Raw genomic sequence first — 14,414 nt, 5'->3', positions numbered from 1 at the left:
GGGTTTGCCCCCTTCCAGCACAGTGAGGTAGGTTTGTGGGGCTGTCCTGGCATGTGAACAGAATCTCCTTTTCTCCTTTAGCCCCCATGACAATCCTCACAGCCACAGCAGGGCGGGACACTGGCTCTGGGCACCACAGAGAAGCCATGGCTTATGGTCTCTAGAAGCCAATGAGAAAAGCCCAGAATTCACAAAGGTTAAAACATGTTGCCTTTGCCTCAGACACCCATCCCTGGGCAGCTTGAGATGGGTCCAGAGGTATTGTTCTGAAACCTGTCCTTATCCCTGCATTTTTAAAATGCACGCATGCACCTGTTGTGCATGGTAGGCCCAGCCCAGTCTCACGACGGATGGATCTGGTAGAAGAAGGGAGTCCCGGGCCCTGGGATCAGAAGTCTGGAACAGGAATCCTCTATTACACGTAGAAACGACCCTCAGCCAGTCCTGTCTTCCCCTCTGCCCCTTTCCCCGAGTGCAGCCTCGCCTCGCCTTCCTGCACCACCTGTTCTGTTTAGAACACTCTCCCATCTTCCAAGAGAAGGGGATCAAGTCCTGGGGCAACCCACAGAACGTGGCAGGTGGCAGGCTTTCAAGAGCTGGCTTTTCAGCCCTAGTGTCCTCTGATTGGCAAAAATGAGGTGGTTGCTTAGACTCTGCCCTCCAAGTAGTTGTCCTCCCTGGTGATAAAGCAAGTACTCTGTGCCAAACTGGACCTGCCCACTAGCTCGATCAAGCTCCTGAGAACACCAGGCAGGAAGGAGAGCCTTAAGATTAAAACATTACAAAACCACCAAACCAGAATATATTATGGAAAAAAAGTTAAAATGCACAAGATACATCACTTGCACATAGTGCTGTTGGCCGCCTGGCGAGAGTGGGGCCCGGGTGCGGTGGTCCAAGGGAGCAGAATGGGGGGAGGCCTGCAGCTCTTCCCCAACAAGCCCTCTGTTGCGGCAGCCCCTGGCTTGGGACAGTTCTCGGTGGGTTAGGAGATGAGGAAAAACCCTGCCTTGGCCCTGGGAGACTCCCTCCCACACGATATAGTGGCTTGTGGGTGGGGCCCATCCATCTGGTCTCAGGCCGAGCCCCGCGTGCACATTGACCCACTTACAGGGGTCCCCCGGCGCCTTGGCACCGCCACCTGCAAGCAGCTGGGTTGACACAGAGCCCAGGGTTGTTGGCTGAGCCCATGGCCCCTGGTCGGGAGGCCCTGGACAATAGGGGTCTTGCATTGGCTTTGGTGAGGATATTTTGACCTGTGGCTTAATGTCTTTTGTCCGAGTTGGGAAATTCTGGTCATTTCTTCCAGTGTTGCTCCTGTACCCTGTTCTCTCCCGTGACACGTGTTAGGTGTGTCACGTATCCACGGTCCTCTGTGTGTTTCTCGTGTCCTTGTCTGTATTTTCCGTCCGTTTTCCACTTTGTGCCTCGGAGGAGCCATCTTCCCATCTCCTGTGTGTCTGGGGGTGGGGGTCCTGAACCATCCTTTCTCTTGGGTTCCCCTCCCCTATTTTCGGCCAGGAGACCTTAGCGGGTCAGGCCTGCTGCAGAGGAGGCTGATCTCCGAAGGAGCTGATCGCTGCTGCTCATTCATTGTGGCAGCCGGGCCTCCACCAGGAACCTTACAGTCCTGCGGGGAGGCAGGAGCGAGGAGGTGCTGAGGGCACCAGGACGGGAGGACACCGGATGTGCAAAAGCAGGAAGGAGGAGGGCGATGTGTGGAATGGCTTGCGAAATCTGGTCTAGGGAACAGATACAACAAGACTGGGCCAGGAGTGATGAGTAGAGCAAACGAACCCTTGGGAACCCTTGTATTTTTAAGAAGGTGAAAAGTTCAGGGACCCTCGTTCCCAGAAAAATGCTTTGCTTTAAAAAAATAGTTCACGCAGGGCGCCCGGCCGGCTCAGAGGGGTGTCAACTCGATCTCAGGGTCATGGGTTTGAGCCCTGTGTTGGGTGTGGAGCCTGTTTAAAAAAAAAAAAAAAAAAAAAGGCTTGACTTGAGCAAGGGGGAGGGGTGCTGTGGGACTCTTGTGTCATCATCCTCCGTCCACTTCAGTTATGATGTGACGCCACTTGTCCACGTGTGTTTCTGCTGCTAGTCACGGGCCTCTGGACATGAAAACACTGAGTAACGTCTTAGTAAAAAGGAAATATACCAAGAAAGAGATGAGGCCACAGAAGAGTGTCTTCTCTGTCGGAAAATAAGGTGTAGGGTGGAGGCGCGGCGTTGGCTGTTGGGACACTGACCCATGTGGGGACGTGGTCAGTGTCTCAGCAGCCGCACGCTCTCTGGGGTCGTCATGCCCTCACCCCGCACTCTTGTGGTCCCATCCCAGCGGTAAACAAACAGTGGGTGACTGGGCGTATTTGGTTTTTTGGTTATTTTTTAATTTTGCCAAGAACATTTAAAACAAATAGAACTCCCATCAACCATTCTCATGTTTTAATAATGCAAAAGTGCAAAGCACATGCTCCCAAGATCAAGGACAGGAAGTTGGGTAGCAAGTTTGGTGACCGACTCGCTGTGGGCACAGATGGAGGCCTAGGAGCTAAGCAGAGCCGTACCGCTGGGACGCTGCCACCAGACCTGCGGCTGGGGTGGGGGGGGAGCCTTTGGGCCTCGTGTGGCAGCCCCGTGTGCCCAGCCCCCTGGCTCCATGCGCCAGGGTCGCTTGTCTGAAGTCAGGCATCCCCCTCACAGAGCTTTATCAATCGGGCACTCAGTCGTCATTGAGGCCGTGGAGATCAGAGGTCCCAGGGCTGGCGGGCAGCGTGCAGGGCTGACTGCTTGTGGGGTGGCCCTGGGGACACCAACTTGCTGCCTGCAATCCTGGGGGCGCACTCCTGTTTTCCTCTCACAGCGGGTCCCTGCCCGCGCCCGCTTGGTGGGGGTGACGGGTGTGGGCGCGTGGTTTCTGCTCCTCCAGGAGGTGCTCTCCAAGGGGCGCATGAGTCTGCTTTGCCCCCTGAGGAGCTCTGTGAGGGAGGCGAGGGCAGATACGGTGATGTCTGGTTCAGGTGACTCGTGCCTCAGTGGCCCACGGCCGTGTGCTTGCTTGTGACTGCGCAGGGACCTGAGCTGAGTCCGAGACTGCAGCAGGGTTCCTTGCTGGGCATGGGGGAGGGGGCGGCTCCTGACAGCCTGGGGCCACGCTGTCCAGGGGACTCTGTACCCCTCTTTCCTGATGCCCCGTGCTGTCCCCTGGGGCCAGGATTCAGGAACAGTTTGCTGCAAAGGCAGGGTCCTTGCCCCCCACCCCTTTGTGTGTCCTCTGGCTTAGAAGATGTGTTATGACAGCGCGGGCCCAGAACGGTGCCTGGCACACAGTGTGTTGTCCATAGAAATCTCTGGGGCTGTGGCACAGAAGCCCCCGTGAGCCTTGCTCTGTAAACAGCCCGGGGTTTCTGGCGGGTACAGCTACGTCTTCCCACCCAGGGCACCTTTCACCAAGCCTACAGCTACGTCTTCCCACCCAGGGCACCTTTCACCAAGCCTCCTTCCCGACGGCGCTGTTTGTTGGAAGGTGTTTTGTTTTTCCTTTTCTCAGCCTCTGCTGTCTGTCTGGGCCGAAGCCCAGGGTGCTCCAGGGCAGCGTTGTTGGGCTCCGATAACCTCCAGGGGGACTGCAGGGAGGAGAGGCTGAGCTGGGGGCCTGGGAAGCTGGCCCAGGGCTCTCCTCTCTCTGGGGAGAACCCTCCTGCTTCCCCTCCATTTCTTGACTGCAAAAGCTCTGTTCTTGAGAGAAAGGCTACCTTCCTGGCAGGGGCCGGCACCTCCTCGCAGGCCAGGACGGAGGCCAGGCTGCCGACTGCTGCCCCGGGGCCGCAGAGCTGGCTCTGTGGATGGTTGGTTGTCTGGCAGGACTTGCTGGCCGGCCGTGTGGGCCGAGCTGATGATGGCTCCCAGCGCCCTGAGCACTGGGAGGACTGAGGTGGGGCCGAAGAAAATGGGTCACACGTGGAGTGAGCAAGTGGGGCTCCGGGCGTCCCCACCAGGCCTCGGGAAGTCTGAGCGGAAGCCTCCAGTACCACCTGGTTCTGGGAGAGGAAGAGCCTGGCTGGGCCTTGTGCTTTCCTCTCGACAAGGCTCTGAGAATGGCTGGAAGCTCGCTGGGTGGGGGAGGGCTGGTTTATTCTTGGTTCACTAGAGCGGGAGCTCCTGAGGTCAAGGTCAGGGCAGCTGGGCTGGCTGCAGTGGGGAGCCCGTCGGCTGCCGCACCTCCAGCTCCCTGGGAGCTCGCAGGCCACCGAAGGAGCCTAAGGCAGTCTTTGTGTAACGTCTTTTGGTGATCTAATGACAGGTCCTTGCCCTTGGAGAGCTTTGGCCCTGCCCGGCAGCCTAGAAATGGCCAGGGAAGGGTGTGACAGAACTTCTGAGGGGGACGACGACAGGCAGGGGAGCTGGGGGGCCACCTCTGCTCGCGGTGGCCAGGCTGGTTAACCCGAGGCTTGTCTTTGGACTTGATGCAGGCAGATGCAGAGAGACCTTGGTGAGGGTCATTGTAGTTTGAAGGTTACCCTTGCTTTTTATCACTTATTTTGCAAGGGCAGATACTGTGCTGGGTGGGGGGGGGTGGGCAGGCAGCAGGGAGTTAATGTTTAATTGGCGCGGCTGCGCTTAGCTGTCTCAGCTCCATGCCCAGTGCCCTCTGGAGCTGGTCACAGCTAAAACAGGCCCGGTTGCCAGATGGCCTTGGTGGACCTGAGGGCCCTTTCAGGTGCCTGGCTTCTTCCTATGGCTTCCAGAGCTCGGCTCATCCTGCCCTGCGCTGCTTGTATGCGTGAGTGCTTGGAGCATGGCCGGGCCAAGCCAGGCCGTGCTCAGTGCGCGTACACGCTGGATTTTGAAGACTCTGTACAAAACCAAAACAAAACCGTGAAATACCTCTGATGATTTTTACACACAAGAGGACTTAGTAATATTTTGGATGTATTATGTTAAATAAAATACACGATGCGCATTCACTTCGCATGCTTCTTTTTGCCTTTTTTTTTTTTTTTTTACTGTGGCTACTAGAAAATTTACCCTTCTGCACGTGGCTGGCCTGGTGCTTTCTCTAGGCAGCACTGCTGTCACCACGTTGAATGGGAGCAGTGACGGTCTGCAGCAAGCGCCGGAGCGCTGCCTGCCCCACTGGGAGCTCTCACTCTCAGTCGGCCGCTGAGGCCTCGCCGTGACCTATGGGGCTGGTGATGCACACACTGCACCCTTGCCTGATGGTGGCTAAGATGCACTGCAAAAGCACATTGTAAGGTTGGGTTAAAACCTTCTTTGGGTTTTAAAATTATTGTTCTATTATTTGTTGGCTATTATTTTTTGCTAAATAAAATTTTGAATAAATTCAATAGTATTTTTCATAACAGTGCAAAACTGGGAAAAATACAGAAGCACATGCTGGATTCCTCGCCCGTTAAACAGTGCGCTGGGCGGAGCTCACGCCTCTGGGCGTGGGGGCTGCGTGCGCCACCCGCCTCCCGGCCCCACGGGCATTGGCGTCTTCGGCGTCTTCTGTGGGCCCCTGCTGTCCCTTCTGCCGTGGCCGGTGCGCTCACGCATGTGTCTTCCACTCTCTGCTAACGGGTGCCCCCACGCCAGCGAGAATCGTGCCTCAAATAGAGGCAGCAGGTCCTGACCGGACGCCTGGGCTTTCTCTGTGACCCCAGTGGCACCTGCTGTGCTCCGTGGGCCTCTCCTGGACAGCTGGGGTCGGGCATTTCTGGCCTCTGGACAAAAGAGGTATTGATGAACTTTGATTTTGAAGATTGTGAAACACAGTTTTTAGATGAGAAATTGACTGCTGCCCCCGTTGTCCTCAGACCACTGTCCGCACCCTGCAGGCCCTGGTGGGCAGCGAGTCTCCATGGCTTTGCCTTCGCAGACTGTTCTGACTCCCACCAGCGACTCCTTTCTATCACTGTACTGACGCCTTTCCTTCTCGGGGCAGTGGAGTCAGAGAATTCTAGAGTTGGAGCTCTTCACGCTGAAGGGGGTGGCTGCGTTCCAGGGGGTGCCCCATGGGGTCAGGATGTCCTCGGCCCATGGACCGTTGCTGCTCCGTGTTCTGTTTGTGCTGGGAAACCGTGTCCCACGCATGCGCATTCTTAGGGCCTTCGCGTGCCCTGCGAGCAAGGGGGGTGGGGGTGGGGGAAGCTTTTCCACGGATGGCGCCACACCTCTGAAAACAGCACGTGCGTCCTTCCTCTCTCTCTTCCCCCTTCTCAGAACGTCTAGACTGTCAGCAAGTGTCCCTGGGGAGCTGTGGTGGGTGACCTTGTGAGGCTGCTCTGGGCCTCACGGATGGAGGGGTGGTAGGTAGTCCCCACACCAGCACCCAGCACTCCTTCTCCTCCTTGCAGGTCTGGCCGTGGGTCTAGGCTTTGGGGCACTGGCTGAGGTAGCCAAGAAGAGCCTCCGCCCAGATGACCCTTCAGGTGAGCTGGGCCCTGGGAGGTGGGCCACTTGGCCCCCAGCCCCTCCATGTTCCTGAAGTGTGGGCCTCCAGGGGCCGTCTCCTGTCCTGTGTTCCACATAAATGGCGCCCCGGAGTCGTCTGCAGCCCGAAGGCTGCTCTAGCTGGCCTGCCCAGCCCTTCCCGGCTCCCCCGGTGGCCGGCACACCTGCCCGCTTCTGATTCACTTTTGGCCCTGCGTCTGCCTTGCTATGCGGGGCTGTTGGAGCCCAGAGCTCCCCACGGAGCAGCGGGTGAGGGGTGTCCGTGCTGCTGGACCAGACCCCTCAGGGCCCTTGGTGTCCCCACCTCCAAGACCTGCCCTCTGTCTCTGAGGTGAGCACCCTGACTCCTTTGTCCCCTGCCTCCCAGGGGCCATGAGGTCAGGTCACCACCGTCACCCCTCCCTAGTCCTAGTGGCCAGGTCAGGGTGGGACTCCATGGAGAAAGTTCGGCAGACTGGCTGCTCTGAATTTTGTGGTGCTCATGATGCCGTGACGGTGGGTCAGGGCAGCTCGGGGTGTAGGGGGCTTTCCCTTCCCTGGAGTCCCGAGAACAGCGCTGGGAGAGCCCTCTGCTCGGTGGATTTCTCCAAATGTATTTGAAGATCTGGGTTGGGTGCCCCCTGGCCCATTCAGGGAACATCAACTCCTTTCTGGGGGTACACCCAGGGACACCCCACTGTGCTGTTGCACTGTGACCCCCGAAGCCCCAGCTGGGGGCCCTGAGGGGAGCCTGCCACACACCTGGATGGCCCCTCTTCCCGTCAAGACCCTCCTGTGGGGACGAGGGGCCTCATGGAGAAAGGACAGTGGTGTGTCCCCACAGGCCAGAGAACAGGGTTCCTGGGGCACATCGAGTGTCCTTGGAAGGGGCCTGAGGACAGAGAGGGTTTAGCGAGGGTATTTTTAGTGTTGTTGCTGAGACACTTTGAAAACGAAGCCTGGCTTTCTCTGGAATGAGAAGCCGGTGTTCTCCGCACCGCCCGCCCCCCGTCCCTGGAAACTGGCTGCTCTTCGGGCACCTCCGCCAAGCAGAGAAGAGGCAGGACTGGCTCCAAGGTTACAGGTGGTGACCTTCATCAGGGAAGTGGTGACCCTGGCTGGGGGTCAAGGGGCCTAGGGACCATGGCCTGAGAGCCGGGGTTGGGGGGCCTGGGCAGCCCCTAGGCTGCGTTCCAGCTCTGAGTGGGCTCTGGAACCCATGGCCTGGAGGATGCTGACCAGCCCGGCCCGGTCGGCCCCAGCAGAGCTGCTCCTGAGTGGGAGGCCTGCCCACCATGGCCCAGCTCCCCCAGGCGGCTCTCAGAACTGGCCTTGCCCAGGCGGGAGCACATACCTCTGGGCTGTGGGGAGGGGCTGCTTGGAATGCCCGAGAGGGCTGGGTCCCCAAATCTCAGGAGTGCTGCAGGCAGCCCAGGGCTGTGTGTGGGGGGAGCACAGATCTGCCTCCTCCTCAGCCTCCCTTCTCCCTGCCTTTCCACTGGGGCCCAGGGCTTGGGGGGGGCAGTGCACACAGAGGGGCCCCCATTCTCTCAGCTCTGGCTCAGGGCAAGGGGGTAATGTGGGGCCCCTTCTCAGCCCAGCTCCCAAGGGCGGGTCCAGCCTCACACAGCTGCCCTCGGAGGGCAGAAGATCCGCGGGTGCTCTCGGGGGCTTCTCGTCTGCAAACTGAATGTCCCTGGGGCTTAGTCCCCATGTCCCCCCAGCCCCCATCTGTCAGAGGCCAGGCTGGACGCAGCCCCTGGGGCAGAGTTCCTTCCTGGAGGACGCAGCTCCCCCACTCTGAGTGCTGGGGACAGTGCCATGCACTGTGGGGATAGCTGTGGGCAGAGATATAACCAGGCTCAAAGGACAGAGCGCAGGGAAAGCAGTGGGTGTCCCAGGGCTGGAAGAGCTGGGGGGGTGGGTCCCGACCAGGGTGGACTTGTTCCTGGGGCCAGGCTGTGCTGGGGTTGGGGTGAGGGGGCAGACGCCAGAGCAGGTCCTGACGTCCTTGTGGCCACGCGGTAGCAGCCCTCCCACGTCCTCACCCTGCAGCCTACCACCCCTGGTCGTATTGGACAAAGGTCATCTGCACCCATGAGGTTACTGTACCTCGTGGGCCTCTGTGGGCAGACGGGGAGGCAGACAGCAGCCGGCTGAGTGCTGTCCTTGACCCTGTGCTCTCCTCCCCGGAGGATGGCCCTCTCCTGTGCCAACTTGCCTTGTAGTGACCTCAGGGGTACAGGTGACCTTTGTCCCGTATGTGGGTGGGAGGGACAGTAACGGAGTCCTCACCTGGGTCCCTCCAGGTCCCTCCCTCCTGGTGCCCGCCCCCTACGTGCCGCTATGGCCTTCTGTGCTGTCCCCATCAGGCCCCAGGGACGGATATGGAGGGAGGGGCTCTGCGTATGTTGGGGGGCTGCTAAAGTCAGGTCTGGGAGAGCTGGGTGGTCCTGAAGGGCCTTCCACAGCATCGGGCAGGTGGGTATGCGGCATGGAGTGTAAGTTGCATTGCTGGTTTTAGGGGTCTCAGGAGGCTGGTGCCAGTGTGAGCGCTCCTGTTTCTTCACGCTGCACTTAAAAATCCCCCATACCCCTAAGTTCTGTATTGTCCCTGTTTTTATGACCCTGGAGCCTGGGGCTGATGGCCTGGGATGCACTCAGGCTCCCTGGTGCCCCGGGCCGAGTGATGACACGAGCTGCGGCTGCCCCATGTGGCCGGGTCGGGTGAGGCCTGCAGACACCCCGGGAGGCGACGGGTGGGCACGTGCTGACCCAGCTCCTGCCCACAGGGAAGAAGGCCGTGCTGGATTCCAGCCCCTTCCTGTCGGAGGCGAACGCGGAGCGCATAGTGCGAACGCTGTGCAAGGTGCGCGGGGCAGCGCTCAAGCTGGGCCAGATGCTCAGCATCCAGGGTGAGTTTATGCTGGGGGCTGGAGCCGTGGGGGCCCCACTCCGGAGGGGACTGGGGGATGTGCCCCCACCACTGGCCCCTCTTGCTTGAGTCCTGGCTGTTGAGCAGCCAGGATGTTTAAAAACATACTAAGTAGGAGCCCGTGGTAGTTTTTCTTGCTTTGTTGTGGGTGTTTTGGCATCTCTGGAGGTGATCCTCACATCTCCCAAGTTTGGTGAGAGTCCCACTGCTGCCAGCGCCCCCTACTGTCACGTGTGGGGGCCAGAGGGTGCAGGGGGGCGGGGGAGAGGTTTGAAGACGAGTCCCCTCCTGGGCCCGCAGCTGGGCTCACGGAGGGCGTAGGATGGAGTTAATCCCCGGGGCAGGCGGGGTGCGTCTGCAGCCCTTCCATGGACCAGCCCCAAGTGCAGGACCCCTGTGTGGTGACTCCTCGCAAGGACAGTGTCAGAGATGCGCGCCGGGCTCTGCGTGGGAGAAGCATCCTCAAAGCATCCTCCGTGGCCTGGACCCACAGCCCCAAGCGAGCAGCAGGTGGCCGAGGTGGCGGCTCTCAGGACTTGTGTGCAGGACGTCATGCTCCTGCCCTTGGCGCGTGGCAGAGCATTTCAGAACGCTGACACCACGGGAAACCACCATGTGAGGAAAGCTGGCCGGAGCGGCCTCATGAGGGGCCACCATGGCTCCAAAGAGATGCATTAGGAATAGTGTCAGAAGGGGAAAACAGTTCTCTGTAGGTGGTTAGGTTCTGGGTGTTTCTGAGCTCTTACGCCACTTTATTTCTGAAATTTGCTGCTTTTATAATCCCAAAAAGCTTTGCCTGTTATTTCTAAGAAATCCACCTTCTCAAGTCACTGGTGAGTTAGCAAGCCATGGCACCTGCCGCCCCATGCCGGGGCCCTCGGGCTGCACGGACGCCCCCTGCGCCCCAGGGGAGGCTGTCTCGGGCCTCTGTTGTTGGCTATGGGGCCCCGGGAGTGTGCACAGCCCAGCCTGGGGCCCTGTGTCCTCCCTGGAGCCTTTGTCCACAGCCCTGGGGGCCATGGAGGGGGCTGCTCTGCTCCTGACCCATGCGCCTGCCTTCTGAGGGGTAGCCCTCTGCCGATTTCTGGTACCTTCCAGATGATGCTTTCATCAACCCCCACCTGGCCAAGATATTTGAGCGGGTGAGGCAGAGCGCGGACTTCATGCCGCTGAAGCAGATGATGGTGAGCGGACAGGGCCTGGGAGCGGGGGTCTGGGTCTTCTGCCGCCCCTTCCCTGCCGTGGGTGGCAGCTGTGGCAGCCCGTGGGAGGGGGCAGCCTGGGGGTGCTTCTCAGGGTGTCCCAGCATGGGCTATGCTCACGGCCCCTCCCTGGCTCCTCCCACCAGAAAACGCTCAACAATGACCTGGGCCCCGGCTGGCGGGACAAGCTGGAGTACTTTGAGGAGCGGCCCTTTGCGGCCGCCTCCATTGGGCAGGTGCATCTGGCTCGCATGAAGGGCGGCCGCGAGGTGGCCATGAAGATCCAGGTAGGCACCCGGTGTGTGCATCCACCCCTGTGGGGGCTGGGCCCAGGCCCTGCAGTGTTGGGGTCTCCTCACCCTACACCCCCGTGCACCCCCTCTGCAAAGCAGCACCTGTGTTTGCTCAGCACTGGGCACTGGGAAGTACCTGCTGAGTGAGTGCAGGTAGAACAGCCTCCTGTGAGCTTGGTCTGGGCGGGGCCAGGGGACAAGTCAGTGTTTGCTCAGGGGGGATGGGGCCCTGACTGCTTGGCAGGGGAGGGGCTGATGGAGAACAAAGTCACCTGGGAGGTCCTGGCAGCATTGTAGGGTTACATCTGTCACTCGCCCAAGGTATGGGGTCTGGGTGGGACTGGGCTGGGAGAGCAGGGCTCCCTCACAGGACCTGGCCCTGCCTGCCCGGGACCCCTCTGCTACCCCCTGCAGTACCCTGGTGTGGCACAGAGCATCAACAGTGACGTCAACAACCTCATGGCCGTGCTGAACATGAGCAACATGCTTCCCGAAGGTCTGAGACTGGCTGCAGGGTCAAGGGCAGGCATGCAGGACGGGCTCTGGGGACCTGTGGGGGCCGCCTTGGGGAGCCCCCAGCCCCCGCTGACACCCTCCTCCCTGGCGCAGGCCTGTTCCCTGAGCACCTGATCGATGTGCTGAGGCGGGAGCTGGCCCTGGAGTGTGACTACCAGCGAGAGGCTGCCTGCGCCGGGAAGTTCAGGTGGGGCTTGCAGCCAGCAGCTCCCACACCGGAGACAGAGGGGCCGCTCGAGGCAGCCCCCGGGGTGGGTGAAGGCCCCTGCGGCTCTGAGGGGTGGGTGGTGGCGATTGGGGCCTGGGGTTGTGGCCAAGTTTTGTCCCCAGAGTGAGGGTGGGAGGCTCTGGGGCCAGGGTGTGACTGTCCCAAGCCACCCCCCAGGGCGCTGCTGAAGGACCACCCCTTCTTCTACGTGCCTGAGATTGTGGACGAGCTGTGCAGCCCCCATGTGCTGACCACAGAGCTGGTGTCCGGCTTCCCCTTGGACCAGGCTGAGGGGCTGAGCCAGGAGATTCGGAACGAGGTGTGTCTGACCATGGCCTTGGGCCCCGAGGTGCTGCTTCTAGGGATGAAGGGGACAGAGAGGGCTGTTGTGTTCCCCCTGCCAGGGACACGTGGAGTCAAGAGTCCTCGTGTGGGCAGCGGGGGGGGGGGGGCGCCGGGAAGGGGGGGGGGGGGGGGAGGGGGTTCCCCAGGCCCCAGAGTCGGCCTGGTGCCACCATGACCAGGGCTGCTCCCTGCCCCTCCCCCTGTCCCCCAGATCTGCTACAACATCCTGGTCTTATGCCTGAGGGAGCTGTTCGAGTTCCATTTCATGCAGACAGACCCCAACTGGTCCAACTTCTTCTATGACCCTCAGCTGCACAAGGTGAACCCCTGGGAACTTTACTGGAGAGGGGTCTGCATAATCGGGGGTCTTGGCCCCTGCTCCACCAGGCTAAACCTCTCCAGTATTGCTCCTTCCCAGGTGGCTCTTCTGGACTTTGGGGCAACTCGGGAATATGACCGATCCTTCACGGACCTCTACATTCAGGTTGGCGGGGGGCCGGGGCCTAGGGTCGGCCCAGGGGACACTGGGAGGGGGGAGGGTGACGGGGCTGCTGTCCTCCCACCCCCGGTGACTGTGGGTGAGGACGAGGCCCGTCGGGCTCACAGGCTGGGGGCTTGGAAGGAGTGAAGGGGACAAGGTGGGGGGCAGGCAACTGGGGGCTCCCTGGCTCCCGGGAGCGCCTCCTCCCCTGCCGCTCACGGCCCCTCCTGGGTGTCTGCCCAGATCATCAGGGCAGCTGCCGACAGGGACAGGGAGGCGGTGCTGAAGAAGTCCATAGAGATGAAGTTCCTCACTGGCTATGAGGTCAAGGTCAGCTCCCCGTGGCCTTTGGAACTCCGCAGGCCCCGCTCGTGGGGAGGGTGGGCAGTGGGCTGCTTTTCCCCAAACTTTGACTTAAGAAATGAAGTGAGAGGCGTTAGTACCCTGGAGAACTCTCCTTGGGTCTGCCTTCACCCCTGCTCCCTGGGCATCCTGGGCGTGGCGGGATGAGGCGTGATTGGAGCCTCAGGCGATGGGTCAGTCAGGAAGCCCATGCCCCTCCCTCCCACCCACCTGTAGATCCGGAGCTGGGGCTTAGTGAGTGCAGGGGGAGGGCACAGCCTGGCCCACCTTCTGAGGTCTGGGGGCCGGCCAGCAGGGGCCTGGAGCCAGCTCTGCAGCCCTTTAAGTGTGGGGGCACTGGTCTGTGTTCCTGTCCCCTGAACTGTCACCAGAATTCCCCGAGAGAGCAGCCCTTTCCCCTCCTTGCCAGGGGGGAGGCTGGGCGTCCGGGCCACCCTCAGGAGGGGTGCACAGGCCGGCAGCCAGGCCTCCAGGCTGTCAGGCTTTGGCCGCCATGCTGTGCCTGGGGCCCCTGCCCGCCCTGCCTCATGTGAGACCGGGGCGCACAGCAGGCTTCCCCCCTGGCCCCAGCTACCGTTCCTTAATCTCGTTAATCATCAGACGCCCCCTTTGAGCCTCCTCCCCTTCAACGCCACCTGGTGGGACAGCTCTGTGCCAGGGCGTGGCCCCACTCACCCTCTGCCCCACCCCACCCCCGCCAGGCCATGGAGGATGCCCACCTGGACGCCATCCTCATCCTGGGGGAGGCCTTCGCCTCGGAGGAACCCTTCGACTTCGGCACGCAGAGCACCACCGAGAAGATCCACAACCTGATCCCTATCATGTTGAGGCACCGGCTCATCCCGCCCCCCGAGGAGACCTACTCCCTGCACAGGAAGATGGGGGGCTCCTTCCTCATCTGCTCCAAGCTGAAGGCCCGCTTCCCCTGCAAGGCCATGTTTGAGGAGGCTTACAGCAACTACTGCAAGCAGCGGGTGGCACAGCCCACTCCGTGAGCCCCCCGCCCGGTGGTTTCCCTCCTGGGGACGCTAGCAGAGGGGGACAGGACTGCCGTGGGATCCTTGCCACCTGAAATACGAAGAAGCCTGAATGTACATATAGGATGAGGCTTGTGTGTTTCTAGAATGAGATTTGTGTTTTGTGCCCTTTGCTCGAGCCTGTGTTCCGAGCGGTGCTGGCAAAAGCCCTGTTTGCATGAGGCCCTGCCTGCTCTTGGGCTGGGCTGTGCACTGTGGACAAGTGGATGTTTCTGGACCCGTGGAAGGAGATGAATGTGCCAGTGTCACCTGGTTAGATCTGAGGGGTCACCACAGGCTGTTCATTTTTGTACAATTCTTGTATGATTTGTTTCAATATTAAAAAAGACAAAAACCCACCCTCCTAGCATCATGGTGTGAATTCTTCTACACATAACGGGCACCGAGCTGATGGTGACCAGCCCGAGGTCAGTGTCACACCCTAGGCCGCCTCCAGATACACCTGAACGCTCAGCCCAAATTCATCACTGGGGGGGAGGGGGAGGGGGAAGATGTGTGCCCCCTGCACACACCACACATGCAGAAGAGCCAACTGGGGGGCGGTGACCCCTACCAGCAGGGTCTGCCTGGCTTGCACCCCAGGGGGCCAGGCCGCTGCT

The 14,414-nt window shown here is 60.5% G+C and overlaps 1 protein-coding gene across 2 annotated transcripts in view; it reads left to right on the top strand.

Moving 5' to 3' along the window:
- Positions 1-14,156, top strand: part of COQ8A (coenzyme Q8A) — a 40,341-nt gene extending 26,185 nt beyond the window's left edge. Inside the window, exons 5-15 of one of the 2 annotated variants that reach the window (XM_021689889.1) lie at positions 6,360-6,434; positions 9,228-9,350; positions 10,469-10,554; positions 10,719-10,859; positions 11,280-11,361; positions 11,475-11,568; positions 11,767-11,908; positions 12,146-12,253; positions 12,353-12,418; positions 12,659-12,745; positions 13,480-14,156. In XM_021689889.1, coding sequence (XP_021545564.1) covers positions 6,360-6,434; positions 9,228-9,350; positions 10,469-10,554; positions 10,719-10,859; positions 11,280-11,361; positions 11,475-11,568; positions 11,767-11,908; positions 12,146-12,253; positions 12,353-12,418; positions 12,659-12,745; positions 13,480-13,773 — 1,298 coding nt within the window. In that variant the 3' untranslated portion in view covers positions 13,774-14,156. The remainder of the gene's footprint in view (positions 1-6,359; positions 6,435-9,227; positions 9,351-10,468; positions 10,555-10,718; positions 10,860-11,279; positions 11,362-11,474; positions 11,569-11,766; positions 11,909-12,145; positions 12,254-12,352; positions 12,419-12,658; positions 12,746-13,479) is intronic. The other variant, XM_044916432.1, reaches the window with a different exon arrangement.
- The last annotated feature ends 258 nt before the right edge of the window (positions 14,157-14,414 follow it).

Source organism: Neomonachus schauinslandi, chromosome 6 (assembly GCF_002201575.2).
Source record: "Neomonachus schauinslandi chromosome 6, ASM220157v2, whole genome shotgun sequence".
In the NCBI taxonomy this organism is placed as follows: domain Eukaryota; kingdom Metazoa; phylum Chordata; class Mammalia; order Carnivora; family Phocidae; genus Neomonachus; species Neomonachus schauinslandi.
This window is presented reverse-complemented; position numbering and strand designations above follow the sequence as displayed.